Source organism: Amia ocellicauda, chromosome 3 (assembly GCF_036373705.1).
Source record: "Amia ocellicauda isolate fAmiCal2 chromosome 3, fAmiCal2.hap1, whole genome shotgun sequence".
Taxonomy (NCBI): Eukaryota; Metazoa; Chordata; class Actinopteri; order Amiiformes; family Amiidae; genus Amia; species Amia ocellicauda.
The window spans coordinates 23,746,696-23,761,149 of record NC_089852.1 but is presented as its reverse complement, the minus strand read 5'-3'; the positions used below and the strand labels follow the sequence as shown (position 1 = coordinate 23,761,149).

The window sequence follows — 14,454 nt, the reverse complement described above, 5'->3', positions numbered from 1 at the left end:
CCATGCTATCTGTGTGACTAGTGTGTGTACGAATAACAAAGAAGGTCCTGGTTTGTTTTATTATTGTATTCTTTCTCTGTATTTGAGTGACATGCAGAGAGTACGATATGGTGAAGGATTTTCAATTTATTTTTCAATATAATGTTACATTACAGCACGTCTCGGAATATAAATCTTGAGCCGCCTGGGAAACAGCAGCCCTCTGTTTCGCAGACTATACGCTGGCACTGCGCATGACCTCCTGGAGACGCTGCTGCATCAGTGCGCATGTCCGTGCCTGCGCCGCTGCCTGAGCTGGAGTGAGTGGGAATGAGGGGATGCGTGCCGTGCACCTGAAGATAAGATTATTTTATATCATATGCATGTGCGCATACATATTTCTGTATATATGTGTATGCTGCATTGGTCGTGGAGACAGTTTGTTATGCGCCACACGTCGTTTATTAGCCAAGGGTCATTGACATCTAACCCTTGGTTTGCGAAATGTGCATTTAAAACCAAATCAGGCCAATAAGAATATTTTAATTATTATTAATGTATTAGGTAATTATATAAATTAATGTGAGATTTTCACAGCTACCCTCGTTTTTAAAAGCCACATCTGAAGCAGTTGCAATGTTTCAAACGTGAATTTACACAAAGGGTACTGCGCAGTTACACAATCAACCTGTCTTTCTGAGATTCATGTATTATAGTATTCTTTTTAATGTATATATCGACATCGTCTTTCTAGGCATCTTGGAAGCACACCATATACATCCCCATTCATACTGACAGACGGGTGTGGGTTAAATGTGCATGAACGGGTGCAAAGCCTCTGCCGAAGCCCCAGCCCAGCTCTGCAGTGAAATGACATTGCAGGATGCCCGCGACCTGCGTTGTGTCTAACTGCAGAAACACGCACAAGGACGGCGTTTCGCTATTCAGTTTTCCGAGATGCGCCCGGACGTGCAGCCTGTGGGCCCGCTTCGTGCGAGAGCTGCGGCCGGACTGGGCGGGACCCGGCACCCAGAGCCGGCTGTGCTCCGCGCACTTCACCGAGGGCGACTTCGAGCCGTCCTCCTTAACCAAGTTCAGACTGCGCTTCTCGGGCCGCTTGAGCCTTAAACCGGACAGCGTCCCGTCCGTCCACTCCCCCGCAGCGGGACCGCCTGCGAGAAGACACGGGAGACCTGCGCGGAAGAAAGGTCCGGTTTCCGCAGTAAGTTTAGTGTTTCTCAATGAATGGATTGAGTGTCTGTTTTTTTAATAGCATTCAATCATGTTCGTAATCATGAGAACCGAGCAACCATGTCAATTTCGATGATGATGTACAGAAGCCGGAGAAAGACTTTGTGTTACTTCGGAAATGAACTAAAGCTTATATATGTATTTATTTTGCAGCCAGGGACCAAGGCTGGCAGGGATCAGCTCAAAGGCAGAATTGAACACATTCGGGTAAAAGTCTGCCGGCCGCAAACGGTGCCCATGAAGTGGATTATTTCCGAGGACAGGAATATGATCAGTAAATGCGAGCCCAAACCCGACGGCACCGGCGCCCGGCTGCTGCGGCTCTGCCCGGCGGAGGAAGCGGGCTCAGAGACGGGAGGCGCCCGGGATTTCCCTCCCTTCCTCGAAGAAGGACAAACGCAGACCAGTGCAGGAGAAGCTGGTAATGAAAACTCAAATAATTAAATGTATCTAAGGATTTGAGTTGAGTGGTCAAAACCCCACCAGGCAAGGCCTCTCTGACTGGGGCTGCTTCACTGATTAGTGACCTCAAGGGCAGAACCTGGGTAGACGGTGGAATACACAATGCACACAAAGTGGAGGCTCTTGGCTTCAAAGAGATGTCTCACGCTTATCAAATTAGAGTCAAAGCAGCCAGATCCACCCACTAGGTGAAGAGGAAGGTGACGTGTAAGACACCTCTCTGTGAAAAGGATGGGCCCCCTTCACATGAGACTGGAACCTGAAGCACAGATTTCTGTGAGGCACCATTAGGGACACTAAAATGTATAGGTGACGTCAAAATATAAGTACTCCCACGTACTGTATTGCATATTAAGTCAAAGTGGTACGTAACTAACCTGTGTAATTCAGATTAAGTGCAAAGCGCTGGTTTGTCATGCATTTGCTTTCTATACATATGTATGGTTATGTACTGTAGCCTATACAATTAATATAGTTGTTAGATTATAGATTAAAAGCCAGCTAAAGCACAAGCTTCGCAACCCGTGTTTATAGTGTGCTGAGCATAAACCCACCGTCGTTATGGTATGATCTTTTGGTCTTGTCTTTGACCTAATTAAACCTACAACCATCTGAAAAAAGGTTATGCTTGGAATGGTCATGGCTTATTGAACAGTTGTCATTGTCTTTATAATGCTGGACAGATTAGTTTCTTCTCCTGTTACCAACTACAAGTGCATTGTCAGCTGTGTTTAATAAATGTATTATGGGCTTTATTTCAGGGTTGGATATGAGAGGGAAAAATGACAAACCTGCCTCCATGCCTGTAAAGAAACGCCGAACGTGGAGGGAGGAGAAGCGCTCTTTCCAGCAGCAGTGGGAGATGAAGTTTCTGGTGTTCCTGAAACTGGGCACCTGCGGACCAGAGCAGGTGGCCGTGTGTGCTCTCTGCCGGAAGGAGCTTCACCAGATCAAGTCATATTCCATGCAGCGTCACTATAGCACACACGCCGAGGAAGTGGAGAGCAACTACAAGAGCACCTTCGAGAGGCACATGCTCTTGAAAAGGGCCAAGAATGAGCACAACAGAGAGGCCCGGCACCCCGGAGAGTGCTCCCTGAGTGAGCCAGATCAATTTTGGATGACGGGCCTCAAGGTGGCGTTTGTGCTGGGGCAGCACGGACAGCCATTCAGCGAGGGGGAGTCGGTGAAGAGGATTGTCCTGGCGGTGGAGCCGGACAGCCACCTTTTCACTCTTGCCCCTTTAAGTGCAGAGGTGCTACAGGAACGGGCGGCAGACATTGTTGATTTCCTCCAAGACGAGATGGCGGAAAAGATCTCTCGGAGCCCTTTCTACAGCCTTTCAGTGAACGAAAGCCGGGATTGGACTGGGCACCCTCGGGTTGTAGTCGGGGTTCGATATTTGGACTATGACGTAGGCTGCTTCCAGGAACGGACCCTGTGCTTGGCCACTCTGTCCCGGAATTCTTGTGTGAAGGACGCCGTTCAAGCCGTCAAAGACCGCCTTTCTGAATGTCACCTCAGCTTAACAAATTTGTGTGGGCTGACGGTTGACGGGGCAGCTCTGTTGCAGAACAAACGCTCTGAGTTTCAGAGATGCTTTCAGGAAGGCTGTGCCCAGGAACTGTTTGTTTTTAGCTGTTGCACCCATCCGTGTCTCACCAACCGGGCTTCCGTGAAAACCATGAGTGACGTTGAATCTCTGATAAAAAGGGTCCTCTTTATTACATCAAGCGGCTGCCCAGATCGGTGGAAATTTGCCCAACTCTGGGAGAAGGGGGACCAATCAAACAGTGTGTTGCTGACCTGCAACCCAGTGCACTGGATCAGTATGAACGACAACGTGCAAAAGCTGTTTGAGCTCTGGGATGAGCTCACTGAAACACTGACAGACATTTCTCCCGATCTGCTCCAGGAGTTGCTGCAGCCGCAGACTTACGGTTGCCTCCTCTTCTTGAAGGAGTTTCTGCCTAAGGTCTCCTTCTTCCATCAGAATCTTCAGGATAGCCACTTGAACATATTTGATGCCATTGAACAGGTGAGTGCTTTTAGACTGGGCATTACTCAGATAGCTCTTAACCTCGATGACTCGCCTGTTTTGACTGAGTTTGCCCAGTTCCTCAAGAGCCAAGAAGCTAGCATGTCTAAGAAGATCTGCTTGACTGCCATTCACTATCTCAAAGTCCTGTCTAAGGACCTGGAGGACCGGTACCACGAAGCTGAGTTTTTGTGCCAGTACACCACATTCGTAACTGATCCCTTCTTGATTGCATCCAGCTCGTTTATCTCGGTGGAAAGTGTCTCCAGTGCCTTCCAAAAGCGATTGGCTACTTTTTTCTTGTTAAACCTCACTGATTTCCAATACTTTCTGCAGAAAATGCGTGACGACGAAGCGATGAAGGAGTACTTCCTTCAGCCTAATATCCAGCTGGAGAAGTTCTGGAGTAACATGCTGCAGTTTTCAGAGTACAAGATGCTGGCCAAAATCGCTCTGCTCTTCCTGGCTCTGTTCCCCACCGGCCTGCAGAGCGAGACCGTACTTGGTGCTCTTCATTCCCTGAGCAGCAAGCACCACGAGCCCCAGACAGAGGGGACTCGAGAAGTTGCTCTCTTACTTTCCCAGGAAACCCGCCAAGTAGAAAACTTTCCTTTCTGTGAAGTGCTGAACTTCTGCAAACATCGCCGTATGCTGAAATAAAAGTACAGTTTAGGCCATGCTAGGTTATGGAGAGAATCTGTTAATTATGAACTTAATTGCCTCCTAGTTCTCATTTTCTTGATTTTGTGTTTCCTGAAAAGGAGGAAGCTCATTGCAAGAAAAAGACAAAAAAGCAGAGGAGTGACTCGATATCTGCTGAATATTTATTATTTTATTTTGAAATCTGGTTACTCTTCCAAAGTCTGAGTCTTATCTGATTCATCCAGAAGTCTCGTTATAATCACACCAGTGAACTACACTTGCTCCTGAGCAGGATCCTGGATGCCACACATATTGTTGGCAAAATTTAAAAACAGCACCTCAGAGTTTCCTATTTATATACATACAAATGCTCGGGTATCAATGTTTTAAGCTTTTGTGTGATATACTAATGTTTTATTTAAAAACATGTTTTTCATTAATTTAAAGGTGCTAAACTAAAGGCAAATGTCCCAAATGCAATGCCTGTTCTTGTATTTAAGTTATGTATTCCTAAATGTATTAGTGATTAGTGCTTTCACCATAAAACATTACATGTATGTACATTTTATAATGTGTCTTGTAGATGGAGCCTTGGCTCAGTACAACTGTGCTCTCTTCCAAATTCCTTTTGATTTTGTGTTTTCTGAGAGGGGAAACCATGCTTATGGGATCTGTTATGATTTTTAAGCATATAATTCAAAGGCATGTCCTATTTTCTGTTTTTATTTATTTATTTTATTTTTAGATGCATTAAAACTGCAGAGAAATATTTTGAATTGATATTTTAATTTTATTTTGTTTTTTTGTATTGATTATTATTGTTACTTAGTCTTATTGATCTTTAAATCTGGAACATACCATATCTGCATAGTGTACATTAACAGTGGTAAAAATGTGTAAGTAAACCAAGTGTTTATTTGTTTGTAAGGGGAATAAAATTAACTGCCAGGGGAAAACATTTGTAACTATCCCTCCAACAATTTAATTTTCACAGCGATTTGTTACAAGAATTCAACCCAAATCATGAATAATCTTTTCGACAAATCTGCCTGGTTGCCATATTGAATCCCTTCCAACTGCAACTACTAGATGGCACTGCTGTCTGTGGTTTTAAAAATGCTTCCATACAAGTGTGCCTGAGACTGCCGGGTAATTGTGTTTAAGCGAGGAGCAAAGGCATTGTATCATTTTCCGAAAAGAAAGAAAAAACACAAATGAGCCAAACTGATGGCAGATAACGGTGATGTAAATCAGAAAGAATGTAACCAATAATTTCCAGTTAAGAGAAGTGGAATGCAATTGAATACTCATTTATTATTAAAAAGAGTGATTTAAGGCACACTGATTTGAATTTTAAGGAATGAAGAACAGCACCCAGTAAATCTTTAGCTGCGTGCTTCGTTTCAGTGAGTTCTATATGATCATCATTTATCCTTTAGTAACCTTGATTGGAATCGATACTGGCATATCATAATATCTTTGCATATCTCTAACTTATTCCGTAACTGTTTGGGAACTTGTTTTGTATGACTTATTTCCTCTCTGCTGATTTGGCTTTGATTGTTTGTCTCGCTGACCGTCTCAAAAATAAATAGATGCTGAGCAATATTCTTTTGCTTTTGTTTCTTAAAAAAACATAACCGGAAAAGACAAATTAATACATTTATAGGCCTTTCTTTTCTTTTCTTTTTTTCCTTTCCAGCAGCACTACCTTTGGATAATGCAAAGAGCAGCTGAGGGCTGCGCGTATACAGCTCTAAGCACCAGAAATGCAAAGTATCTGTTCCTCATCATCTTTGCAAACTAGCTTTGTGCAATTGCACTGCAGTCCTGATCATATTTAAAAAATAAATAAATACATTCACCGAAATTGAATGACATTCCACATTCTACGACACCCGTCAAAAGACATCCCCATCACTCAGGGTAAAATCTTACACAGATGCAATTGTTTATTTTTTGTCTCACGTGGAAGAGGTGACTGGAGTACGTTATTTTATCATATCGAAAATATCTTTATTTCTTTAGACTCTCAAGTATTTTTAATACGCTGACCAAAATATAGTAATGTATCTCAGAATCTCAGATCTGCAAAGCTTTGTTTGTTAATGTTTTAAACACGGCTGTAACTTCTTGTTATTAATCTCTGTATCTTTGGACATTTAAGAACCGGACAGATTTTGATCAGCAGTGTCTTGTCTTTACTGGGAATAGTCTCAACAGTACAGAGGGTGTCTGTCTGGGCCAGCCCACTGCCTGACACCAATTCATGTCAGATTAATCTAAAACCAAGACATGAATAAGAAATGATATCTGGCAAAATATTTTTTTTGTTCTTCTTTGTTTGTTTTTCAAACATTACATTGAGTTCTGGTCACAATGTTCTATAAAAAGGGAAATTGGACTTATTCCACAATGGAATGGGTGATGGCTATAGAAAGAGGCAACACTATCAATCTATTGAGGCTTAGGCATGCTGGAGACTTGATTAAAGTACTTACCATTAAATGTCATCAGTGCTTCTTTTGGCAGCAGCTTCTTTCAGTAGACAGGGACACTAATGAAAAGGGGAACTGGGTTTGATCTGATCTGATCAAAGGAAACTATTTATTTCACAAGAAGAACAGCTAATGTTTGGAATAGCCTCATGGTGATGGGGCTGAATGGCGATGCATAGGTAGGATGATGAAGAGTTACTAGAGAGAGGCACCATCTGTCATCATAGAGTGTTTTTATATTTGTGATTGTGTCATCTGGGAGTCTAGGATCTGACTGTTTCAATGTTCAACCTTCGTAAGTTTGTCATTCTCAAATCATAAATTGCGCTTAATGTACTTTGTCAGTGGTTTGTTTTTATGTTTGTTGTCCTAAAAAATGGTTCTGATTGCAGTATGGTCACCAGAAGGTTTATATTATATATATATATATTATATATTTTGAATCAGAAGATTTAAAAAGCAGGATTTCACACTTTTTTCGGGTGTGAAGCAAACAAGAACTTCCAATTATAATACTCCCCTGAAACTGCACACAATTTCTGAAGAAACACACTTTATGAACATATTTTAAATGTATTTATTTAGAATAACACAGCCAAAAGAAGCTCAGGAAGGATTAAATGATATGTGAAGGGAAGCATGGACATGTCAGTACCCATTTATGAGAAGTAGAAATGACAGTGATGCAAAATATATAAGGAAGAAGAAGCAAGGGTGAAAAACAGGCGGTCACTGCAGTGGGTTATAGTGGTCCTAGGAATCAAATTAATCTAACATTTTTCCGAACACGTAATGTAATTTGTTTTTCTTTAGGGTCAGTAGAAGAAATTACTGTATATTTTGCAGTGTATTATTATTATTATTATTATTTATTTATTAGCAGATGTCCTTGTCCAGGGCGACTTATAAAAAGTAGCAGTTGTTTTAACACAGTTGCCCTGGGTTTAGTTTTACAGCAAGAGAGAGGTTGCCAGTTTCCACTAAGAACTGTAGAAACCTGATGAGAGTTGAATTAGTGAGCTTCGATTGATTTGGGTGGATGAGTATCTGCGCCTTTCAGTACTCTTAGACTCCTCTTCCACTGAGGGATCCCGGAAAGCTAAAACTTAAGCTTCCTTTAGTACAGCGCCTGACGTGGCCATTCTGGCTCACCAGCCATAGAATACCCTGGTCATAAGACAGGCTCCTCATGGCCTCCACTGCATGCAGACGAATCCAGTAATCACCTTTGGGGTTGCTGGGGCTCGTACCATGCCTGCAGGAGAAATGAGAAAGGAGAAGGATTAGAGGTGCTCTACAGTCTGTGAAGGCCCTCTGCTGTGGCATTTTAAGTGTACCTCATTAAGTGGTTTCAGGTTAACTAACTGCCAGTGAGGAATGGGTCAAACAGATTGCCACGGCTTGTACCTTCGCATCACTCAGTACCTTGTTGCCCCCTTAGCATGGAAGGATTACTCATACTTTCATACGTACTTCTCTTAGCAACGTTTTAGACTTACATCATATTTGCCAAACGCAGAGGAATCAAATCAGAGTTTAAAAGAAGCTGCCTCCACAATAGATCCTTTACTGAAGAAAATATGCACCCAAGCACTGTCATGACATTCTGGTAACAGTAATTAAGTCATATAGTCCTGATTTACTGTACCTTTGGTAGACTGTGCCAGTGGTGCTCAGCCCAAAAACAGTGCCATCCGTGCCCACCTCCACTTTCATCATTTCTCCGCTCACAGTGAACAGATCGCCACTCCCACCACAGTTGTTTTCACTGACCCCTGTCCGTATGAAGACATTGCTGTCTTTGTTCACCCCCCAGCAGGAGTGCGGCCCACAGGAGTAGTATTTCATTTTCCCAGGGATTTTCGTCCAAGGAAGTTTGTGCATCTTTTGCTTAGTTGAACCCCTCTTGGTGTTCATGCAGAAGACGTTAGAGCAGACGTTGGCCCCTGTGACAAAATCAGTACCGCCAGCATCTATTTGCTGCAGATGTCCTGAAAGGGATGAAAACACTCTTCAGTCACTACCTTGTCTCAAAAGGTCCTTTTTGAGAAACATTGCAAGCATCATTAAACACTATTTGACTCATAAACTGGTGTTCTTAGAAGTTTAATTATACACTGATTAGCCACAACATTATGACCACTGACAGGTGAAGTGAATAACACTGATAATCTCGTTATCATGGCACCTGTCAGTGGGTGGGATATATTAGGCAGCAAGTGAACATTTTGTCCTCAAAGTTGATGTGTTAGAAGCAGGAAAAATGGGCAGCGTAAGGATCTGAGCGACTTTGACAAGGGCCAAATTGTGATGGCTAGACGACTGGGTCAGAACATCTCCAAAACTGCAGCTCTTGTGGGGTGTCCCCGGTCTGCAGTGGTCAGTACCTATCAAAAGTGGTCCAAGGAAGGAAAAGCACTGAACCGGTGACAGGGTCATGGGTGGCCAAGGCTCATTGATGCACGTGGGGAGTGAAGGCTGGCCCGTGTGGTCCGATCCAACAGACGAGCTACTGTAGCTCAAATTGCTGAAAAAGTTAATGCTGGTTCTGATAGAAAGGTGTCAGAACACACAGTGCATCGCAGTTTGTTGCGAATTGGGCTGCGTAGCCGCAGACCAGTCAGGGTGCCCATGCTGACCCCTGTCCACTGCCGAAAGCACCTACAATGGGCACGTGAGCATCAGAACTGGACCATGGAAGAAGGTGGCCTGGTCTGATGAATCACTAGTTCAAGGTGTTGACTTGGCCTCCAAATTCCCCAGATCTCAATCCAATTGAGCATCTGTGGGATGTGCTGGACAAACAAGTCTGATCCATGGAGGCCCCACCTCGGACTTAAAGGATCTGCTGCTAACGTCTTGGTGCCAGATACCACAGCACACCTTCAGAGGTCTAGTGGAGTCCATGCCTCGACAGCTCAGCGCTGTTTTGGTGGCAAAAGGGGGACCTGCACAATATTAGGCAGGTGGTCATAATGTTATGGCTGATCGGTGTATGTATAGCATACAAAATAGCTGCAGCCTAAGCATTGAAGGATAATAATTTGTCACTGGATATTTTAATTGGCAAAAGAAGCACTGTGGCTACATTGTAATTCAGTCTTGACTTAAACAATAAGGAGCCACATTTTGACTGAGTTGATTTTACAGAAAATGTCTGTATCTTTAGCGTCATGAACGACTGAGGAGTCTGCTCACAAGCTGAAGTGCCAGAAGAAGGTTTCTGATAGGGATTTCATAGTGACTCATCCAGTAAAAGCCTCCAGAGAAGGCTGAGCCTTTTATCCTGGGGCCAGTTGTACTAAACATATCCGATCCAGGATCTAGGCTGCAATCATGAGCCAAGTTGTATTGTACTAAATGGATCAGAGTTCAGCGGATCTCAAATTCTGATCGAACTCCTGTATTCATAAAAATTACTACAAGAACAATATTTAGGCTGCAAAACTCCTTTCTTATATATTCATAAATTCATCCCAAACCGGTGTTGTGTTAATCAAAAACTAGCCCAGCTGTGAAGTCAAAAGATATACAGCATACAAATAGATATATGCATTCTCACAGTAAAGGGATCCCTTTACTTACGATTGCTTTAAAATGTACAGCTGTCTTTATTTTTGAACTGCTGGGATTTATAGCACAATATGTTTTTTTTTTGTTATTATTTATTTTAGGAAAGCCAATCTAGTTTATGTTCTCCCCTATCAGGAAGCTATTTAAGATGTAACTATACACCACATAATATGGGTGAGGGACTGAAATAGCATACCTTTCACTGTGACCCATTTTTTATTCACCAGCTGATAGATCCTGTTGGTCGCGTCAACACCCCAGACTCCCCCCGGTCCGACAGTGATGTGTTTGAGCCGGCCTTCCACCGAGGACCAGCATCTGCCATTGTATTTTAAAATCTTGTTGTTGAACTGCAAGCCATACACTTTGCCTGCGCCTGCGTCAATCTGCATCAGGCGCTGCTCCAGCACACGACACAGAAAAACCTCTTTATCAGTGGGGTGACACCCTGGAAAGGAAGCAGGTTTCATTTATGTATGTATTTGGAATAATTTATTTCTTCCTTGCTAAAGAACAACACATCCTGTTGTAAATTGAAAACCTGCTTATCCAAATATGGCTTTTTCTAAAGTGAGATAGAGGACTTCCCAAATAAACAAGTTACAAACAAATCCTGTTAGTTGAACTTTGATTGCCTGCGCTAGGACCCACAGTCCTAGAAAGAGCCTTTTCATTTACTTGTAAATTTGCTTGTCCAGTAACCACAAGGACGCGCACAGAAAACTTTAAGCTCTGTCTACTTTTTTTCTGTTACGCTGGGAGAATCAATAGCAGGTCAGCAACAGTTGTTGCTTTTCTGATTGTTCGCCAGGTTGTCACAAAGAGAATGAGCTGCACCATTAGGGCAGCCTTCTGTGTGCAATTAGTTGAATGGTGTTGGTCATCTGCAACTTCACTTCCCTGCACAGCCAGAAGTCAACCCCCCTGAAGACTCTGTATAGGAAGTTGAAGAAAGTGTTTTGTGATAATTATATAATGTTTTATATTAATACTAGCATTAGAAGTAGTTTTGTATACAGACTGAGCAGATTAGATTTAGCAGGACAAGTAAAGGGTCAACAAGGTCGATTTGTTAGAAACTCCTGTCAGTAATGAAAGATTACACAGTGCTGAAATAGCCTACAGATGTCTGCTGTGAATTTGTTTATGACTTAATCGTTTCTCAAGATAGGTAGAAATTGTTTCTGTTAATGAGTGATTGACACTAGGTAAATGACGACCGTGGGATCGCATCTTCCTAGTGCACATCAAAGACAGACATCTGCTTTTTGTATCCATCACCTCTACACGGGAGGACAGATCATAAATGGACCCGGACCTATATCTTCTGATTGGATGAACGGCCATAAGATGTTACATCATTTTTCCTATAAAGCTGCACTCATGTTTGTAAACATTAAGTCTCACTGAAGGAATTATTCCTGACGTGGGGCTTCCGAGCGGCTCGATTAAAGTTCTATTTGCTTTATCTCCGCGACTTCTCCACTTATTTCCCACACGGTTCTACACCCCCACTCCTGTATCTTGGGCAGTCCCCTTTGAGCCCCAGGACTAACTGAACATGCTATTGGACAGTGTGCTAACCAATCAGATTACAATCTGATACAACAAGGTGATGAGCGTATAGGATATCTTTCTCATATGATGATGTGTTAGAGTTTGGGACTGCTGTTTTTTCCATGGTTTTTTCTTCTGTGAGACATTTTTGGAAGATTATCCAAGCAGTAGAGTTGATGTGCCAAGTTACAAAGTTGGGAGTGAACCAGGTAAAATGGCCCATGAGAATGAACCAGTAGGCCCCGTCTGTGTGTTAAATGGGCGGCAGACCTTCCAATATCAACAGAAGATGCATCCACAGTGCAAAAACTGAAGCATGCTCAGTCAGAGCCTGAGAGAAAAACAATTGCCAGAACTTATTTTCTATTGTGGGGGCTTTGTCCAAGTGGAATATTTCAGTTTGTGTTTTCTTAAAATTACTGTCTGCATTAATAGGAAAATAACACCTTAAAGGTCTTAATGCTAACCCTTTCTGACATAAGTGTGTTTCATTATAGTTATGTTTGAACATACCATATCTTTGTAGATATGTGATGCATGGCACCATAGATATTGATATATAGATAATTTCCCTGTATTTTGTAAAATGAATTTTTCAATTTTGTGGAGGATTTGAAATGATCTTGAACCATGAAATGGATGTGTATGTTCACTTTATTTCAAAAAGAGCAAGCAACTGTAATTATAATGATAACTATAACTGTGTCTATGCTGAAAGGAGATTACTTGCTTTTTAAAATTCTCATGTTTTTTTGTTTTTTTCCAAATAAAGTTAGGAGATAAGACTGAGATTGAGATTTTTAACAAAGAGAATCTGAAGTCAACTTTAAATGAAAGGAAGTAGAAAAGAAAATTTAATTAAAGTGGGACACATTGCAAGTCAAGGATCTGACACCAGTGACAGAAAATAAAGCTCATGGAACAGCTGGGAAAAATAATTAGCAATTAGCAGGTTTACATTGCTGATAATATACTGAGGTCAAAGACAGGTAGATCTGAAGAATCTCATTATATGAATATTCAGAACAGGATTGTTCACATGTCTGGTAACTAAGGCAAATAATCCAGAAACAATAGTGTTATATAACCACAAGAACTTAATACTGTCATTAACAAGCAAACTTAGATTTGAATTTCAGCTGCAACAAATAGTTGTCAGGCATCAAACACATGCAAATTAGCCATCTCTGTCTGGATTCTCCCTTGGGAGATATGTAAAACCTATTAAAACATAAGGAAACCAGCTTGTATGTGTGAGTGTGTGTGTATATATATATATATATATATATATATATATATATATACACACACACTCACACATATATATATACTCTCCATTGCACCTGTCTTCCTTTTGTTTTTAAATGTAATGTTATTTATGAGCCTCCAAAAAGGTGTCAAGTATAATCCATGCAAATGAGGAGGCATGAGTCACAGACATTGATCATGTACAGGACTCTTGGCACAGGCAAACTGAAAAAAATGAGCAAGGTAGATTATAACTCATTTTGTGGTTAAGAGGGAAAGTTTATAAGATCGCCTAATCTCTGGCGTGTTCCAAACTATTGTACTCCGATGACTAACCTATTGCTCTTTTTAAAAAAAAAATCCTTAATTGTATCTAGATCAAATCAAAATGTTACATTGTTATGATTTAATTTTAGTTTAGTTTTCTACCATCCTATTTCTCTAGCTCAACAAGAACATTTCGTAAACATGTAAAAATTAATAAAGGAAAAGGAAATAGGAAAACAGCATCAGTTGACAGTAATCAGCTGATCATATCAGCAACCTGACACTTTTTAAGAAAGACAGAAATACAAAAGGCATTGTAATTTGTGTCTGTGGCTATACACAACAGAACACTACAGCTTGAAGGCAAGCAAAATCCATCATCATGCCTCTGCATGCTCTGTGCTTCTCTTTGAATGCAGAAGCTGTACAGCATCCCAGATCATCTGTTGCATTTCTCAGAGCAAGTGAAGTGAAGGGCCATCTCCCTACCTCCAACCACTCCGACCTCATGAGCATCCCTCATCTCTTACCTACACTGCTGCTCATCAACAGGACTTGAAGAACAATGAAGATCCTCATACTGGCAGGCTACTGGCATGAAGGAGACGTGTCCAAAATGAAAACAGATCACCTGGGAGCTGTACAGGCAAGCTTGTCCCTTGCAGTCTGAAAGGACCTGATTCTATGGAAAATGTATGCCCCCCAAAGTGGGAGGATGAAATAAATACCTTCCCAATTTGCAAGGGAATACTGCTGTGGGGCAGCTCCATTGGATTTGCATTGAGGAAGGTGAGGGAGGAAATATTTCATCTGGTTTTGCAAGGGTGGAGGTTGCAGGTGTGGGGGGATGAAATTAATCTTTACATTGTCTACTGTAAATCTTTTCAGGATCATAAATAAAGAGCTAAACAGGTATATAGTTATCCCATTAAGTAATGG

General features: G+C 41.8%; 2 protein-coding genes across 2 annotated transcripts; one reads left to right on the top strand and one right to left on the bottom strand.

The window, feature by feature from the left end:
* The first annotated feature begins 141 nt into the window (after positions 1-141).
* LOC136742279 (SCAN domain-containing protein 3) lies at positions 142-5,978 on the top strand. The gene is made up of 3 exons (XM_066698580.1): positions 142-1,201; positions 1,384-1,651; positions 2,454-5,978. The coding sequence occupies exons 1-3, from the start codon at positions 863-865 to the stop codon at positions 4,388-4,390; spliced, it is 2,544 nt and encodes an 847-aa protein (XP_066554677.1). The 5' UTR covers positions 142-862; the 3' UTR covers positions 4,391-5,978.
* Positions 5,979-7,441: 1,463 nt separating this feature from the next.
* On the bottom strand, positions 7,442-14,190 carry LOC136747279 (fish-egg lectin). Its single transcript, XM_066700215.1, has 4 exons — positions 14,046-14,190; positions 10,640-10,891; positions 8,519-8,861; positions 7,442-8,125 (listed from the first exon to the last, which is right to left on the bottom strand). Exons 1-4 carry the CDS (start codon positions 14,092-14,094, stop codon positions 7,936-7,938), a joined length of 834 nt encoding a protein of 277 aa, XP_066556312.1. The 5' UTR covers positions 14,095-14,190; the 3' UTR covers positions 7,442-7,935.
* Positions 14,191-14,454: the final 264 nt, after the last annotated feature.

Excerpts from the sequence above, each read along its gene's own strand:
- LOC136747279 (XM_066700215.1), bottom strand. The coding sequence starts at position 14,094 with ATGAGGATCTTCATTGTTCTTCAAGTCCTGTTGATGAGCAGCAGTGTA. Across the intron at positions 10,892-14,045 it reads GTTGATGAGCAGCAGTGTAG|GGTGTCACCCCACTGATAAA; the intron begins GTAAGAGATGAG and ends CTTCCTTTCCAG. Across the intron at positions 8,126-8,518 it reads ACTGGCACAGTCTACCAAAG|GCATGGTACGAGCCCCAGCA; the intron begins GTACAGTAAATC and ends TTTCTCCTGCAG.
- LOC136742279 (XM_066698580.1), top strand. The coding sequence starts at position 863 with ATGCCCGCGACCTGCGTTGTGTCTAACTGCAGAAACACGCACAAGGAC. Across the intron at positions 1,202-1,383 it reads AGAAAGGTCCGGTTTCCGCA|CCAGGGACCAAGGCTGGCAG; the intron begins GTAAGTTTAGTG and ends TTTATTTTGCAG. Across the intron at positions 1,652-2,453 it reads GACCAGTGCAGGAGAAGCTG|GGTTGGATATGAGAGGGAAA; the intron begins GTAATGAAAACT and ends GCTTTATTTCAG.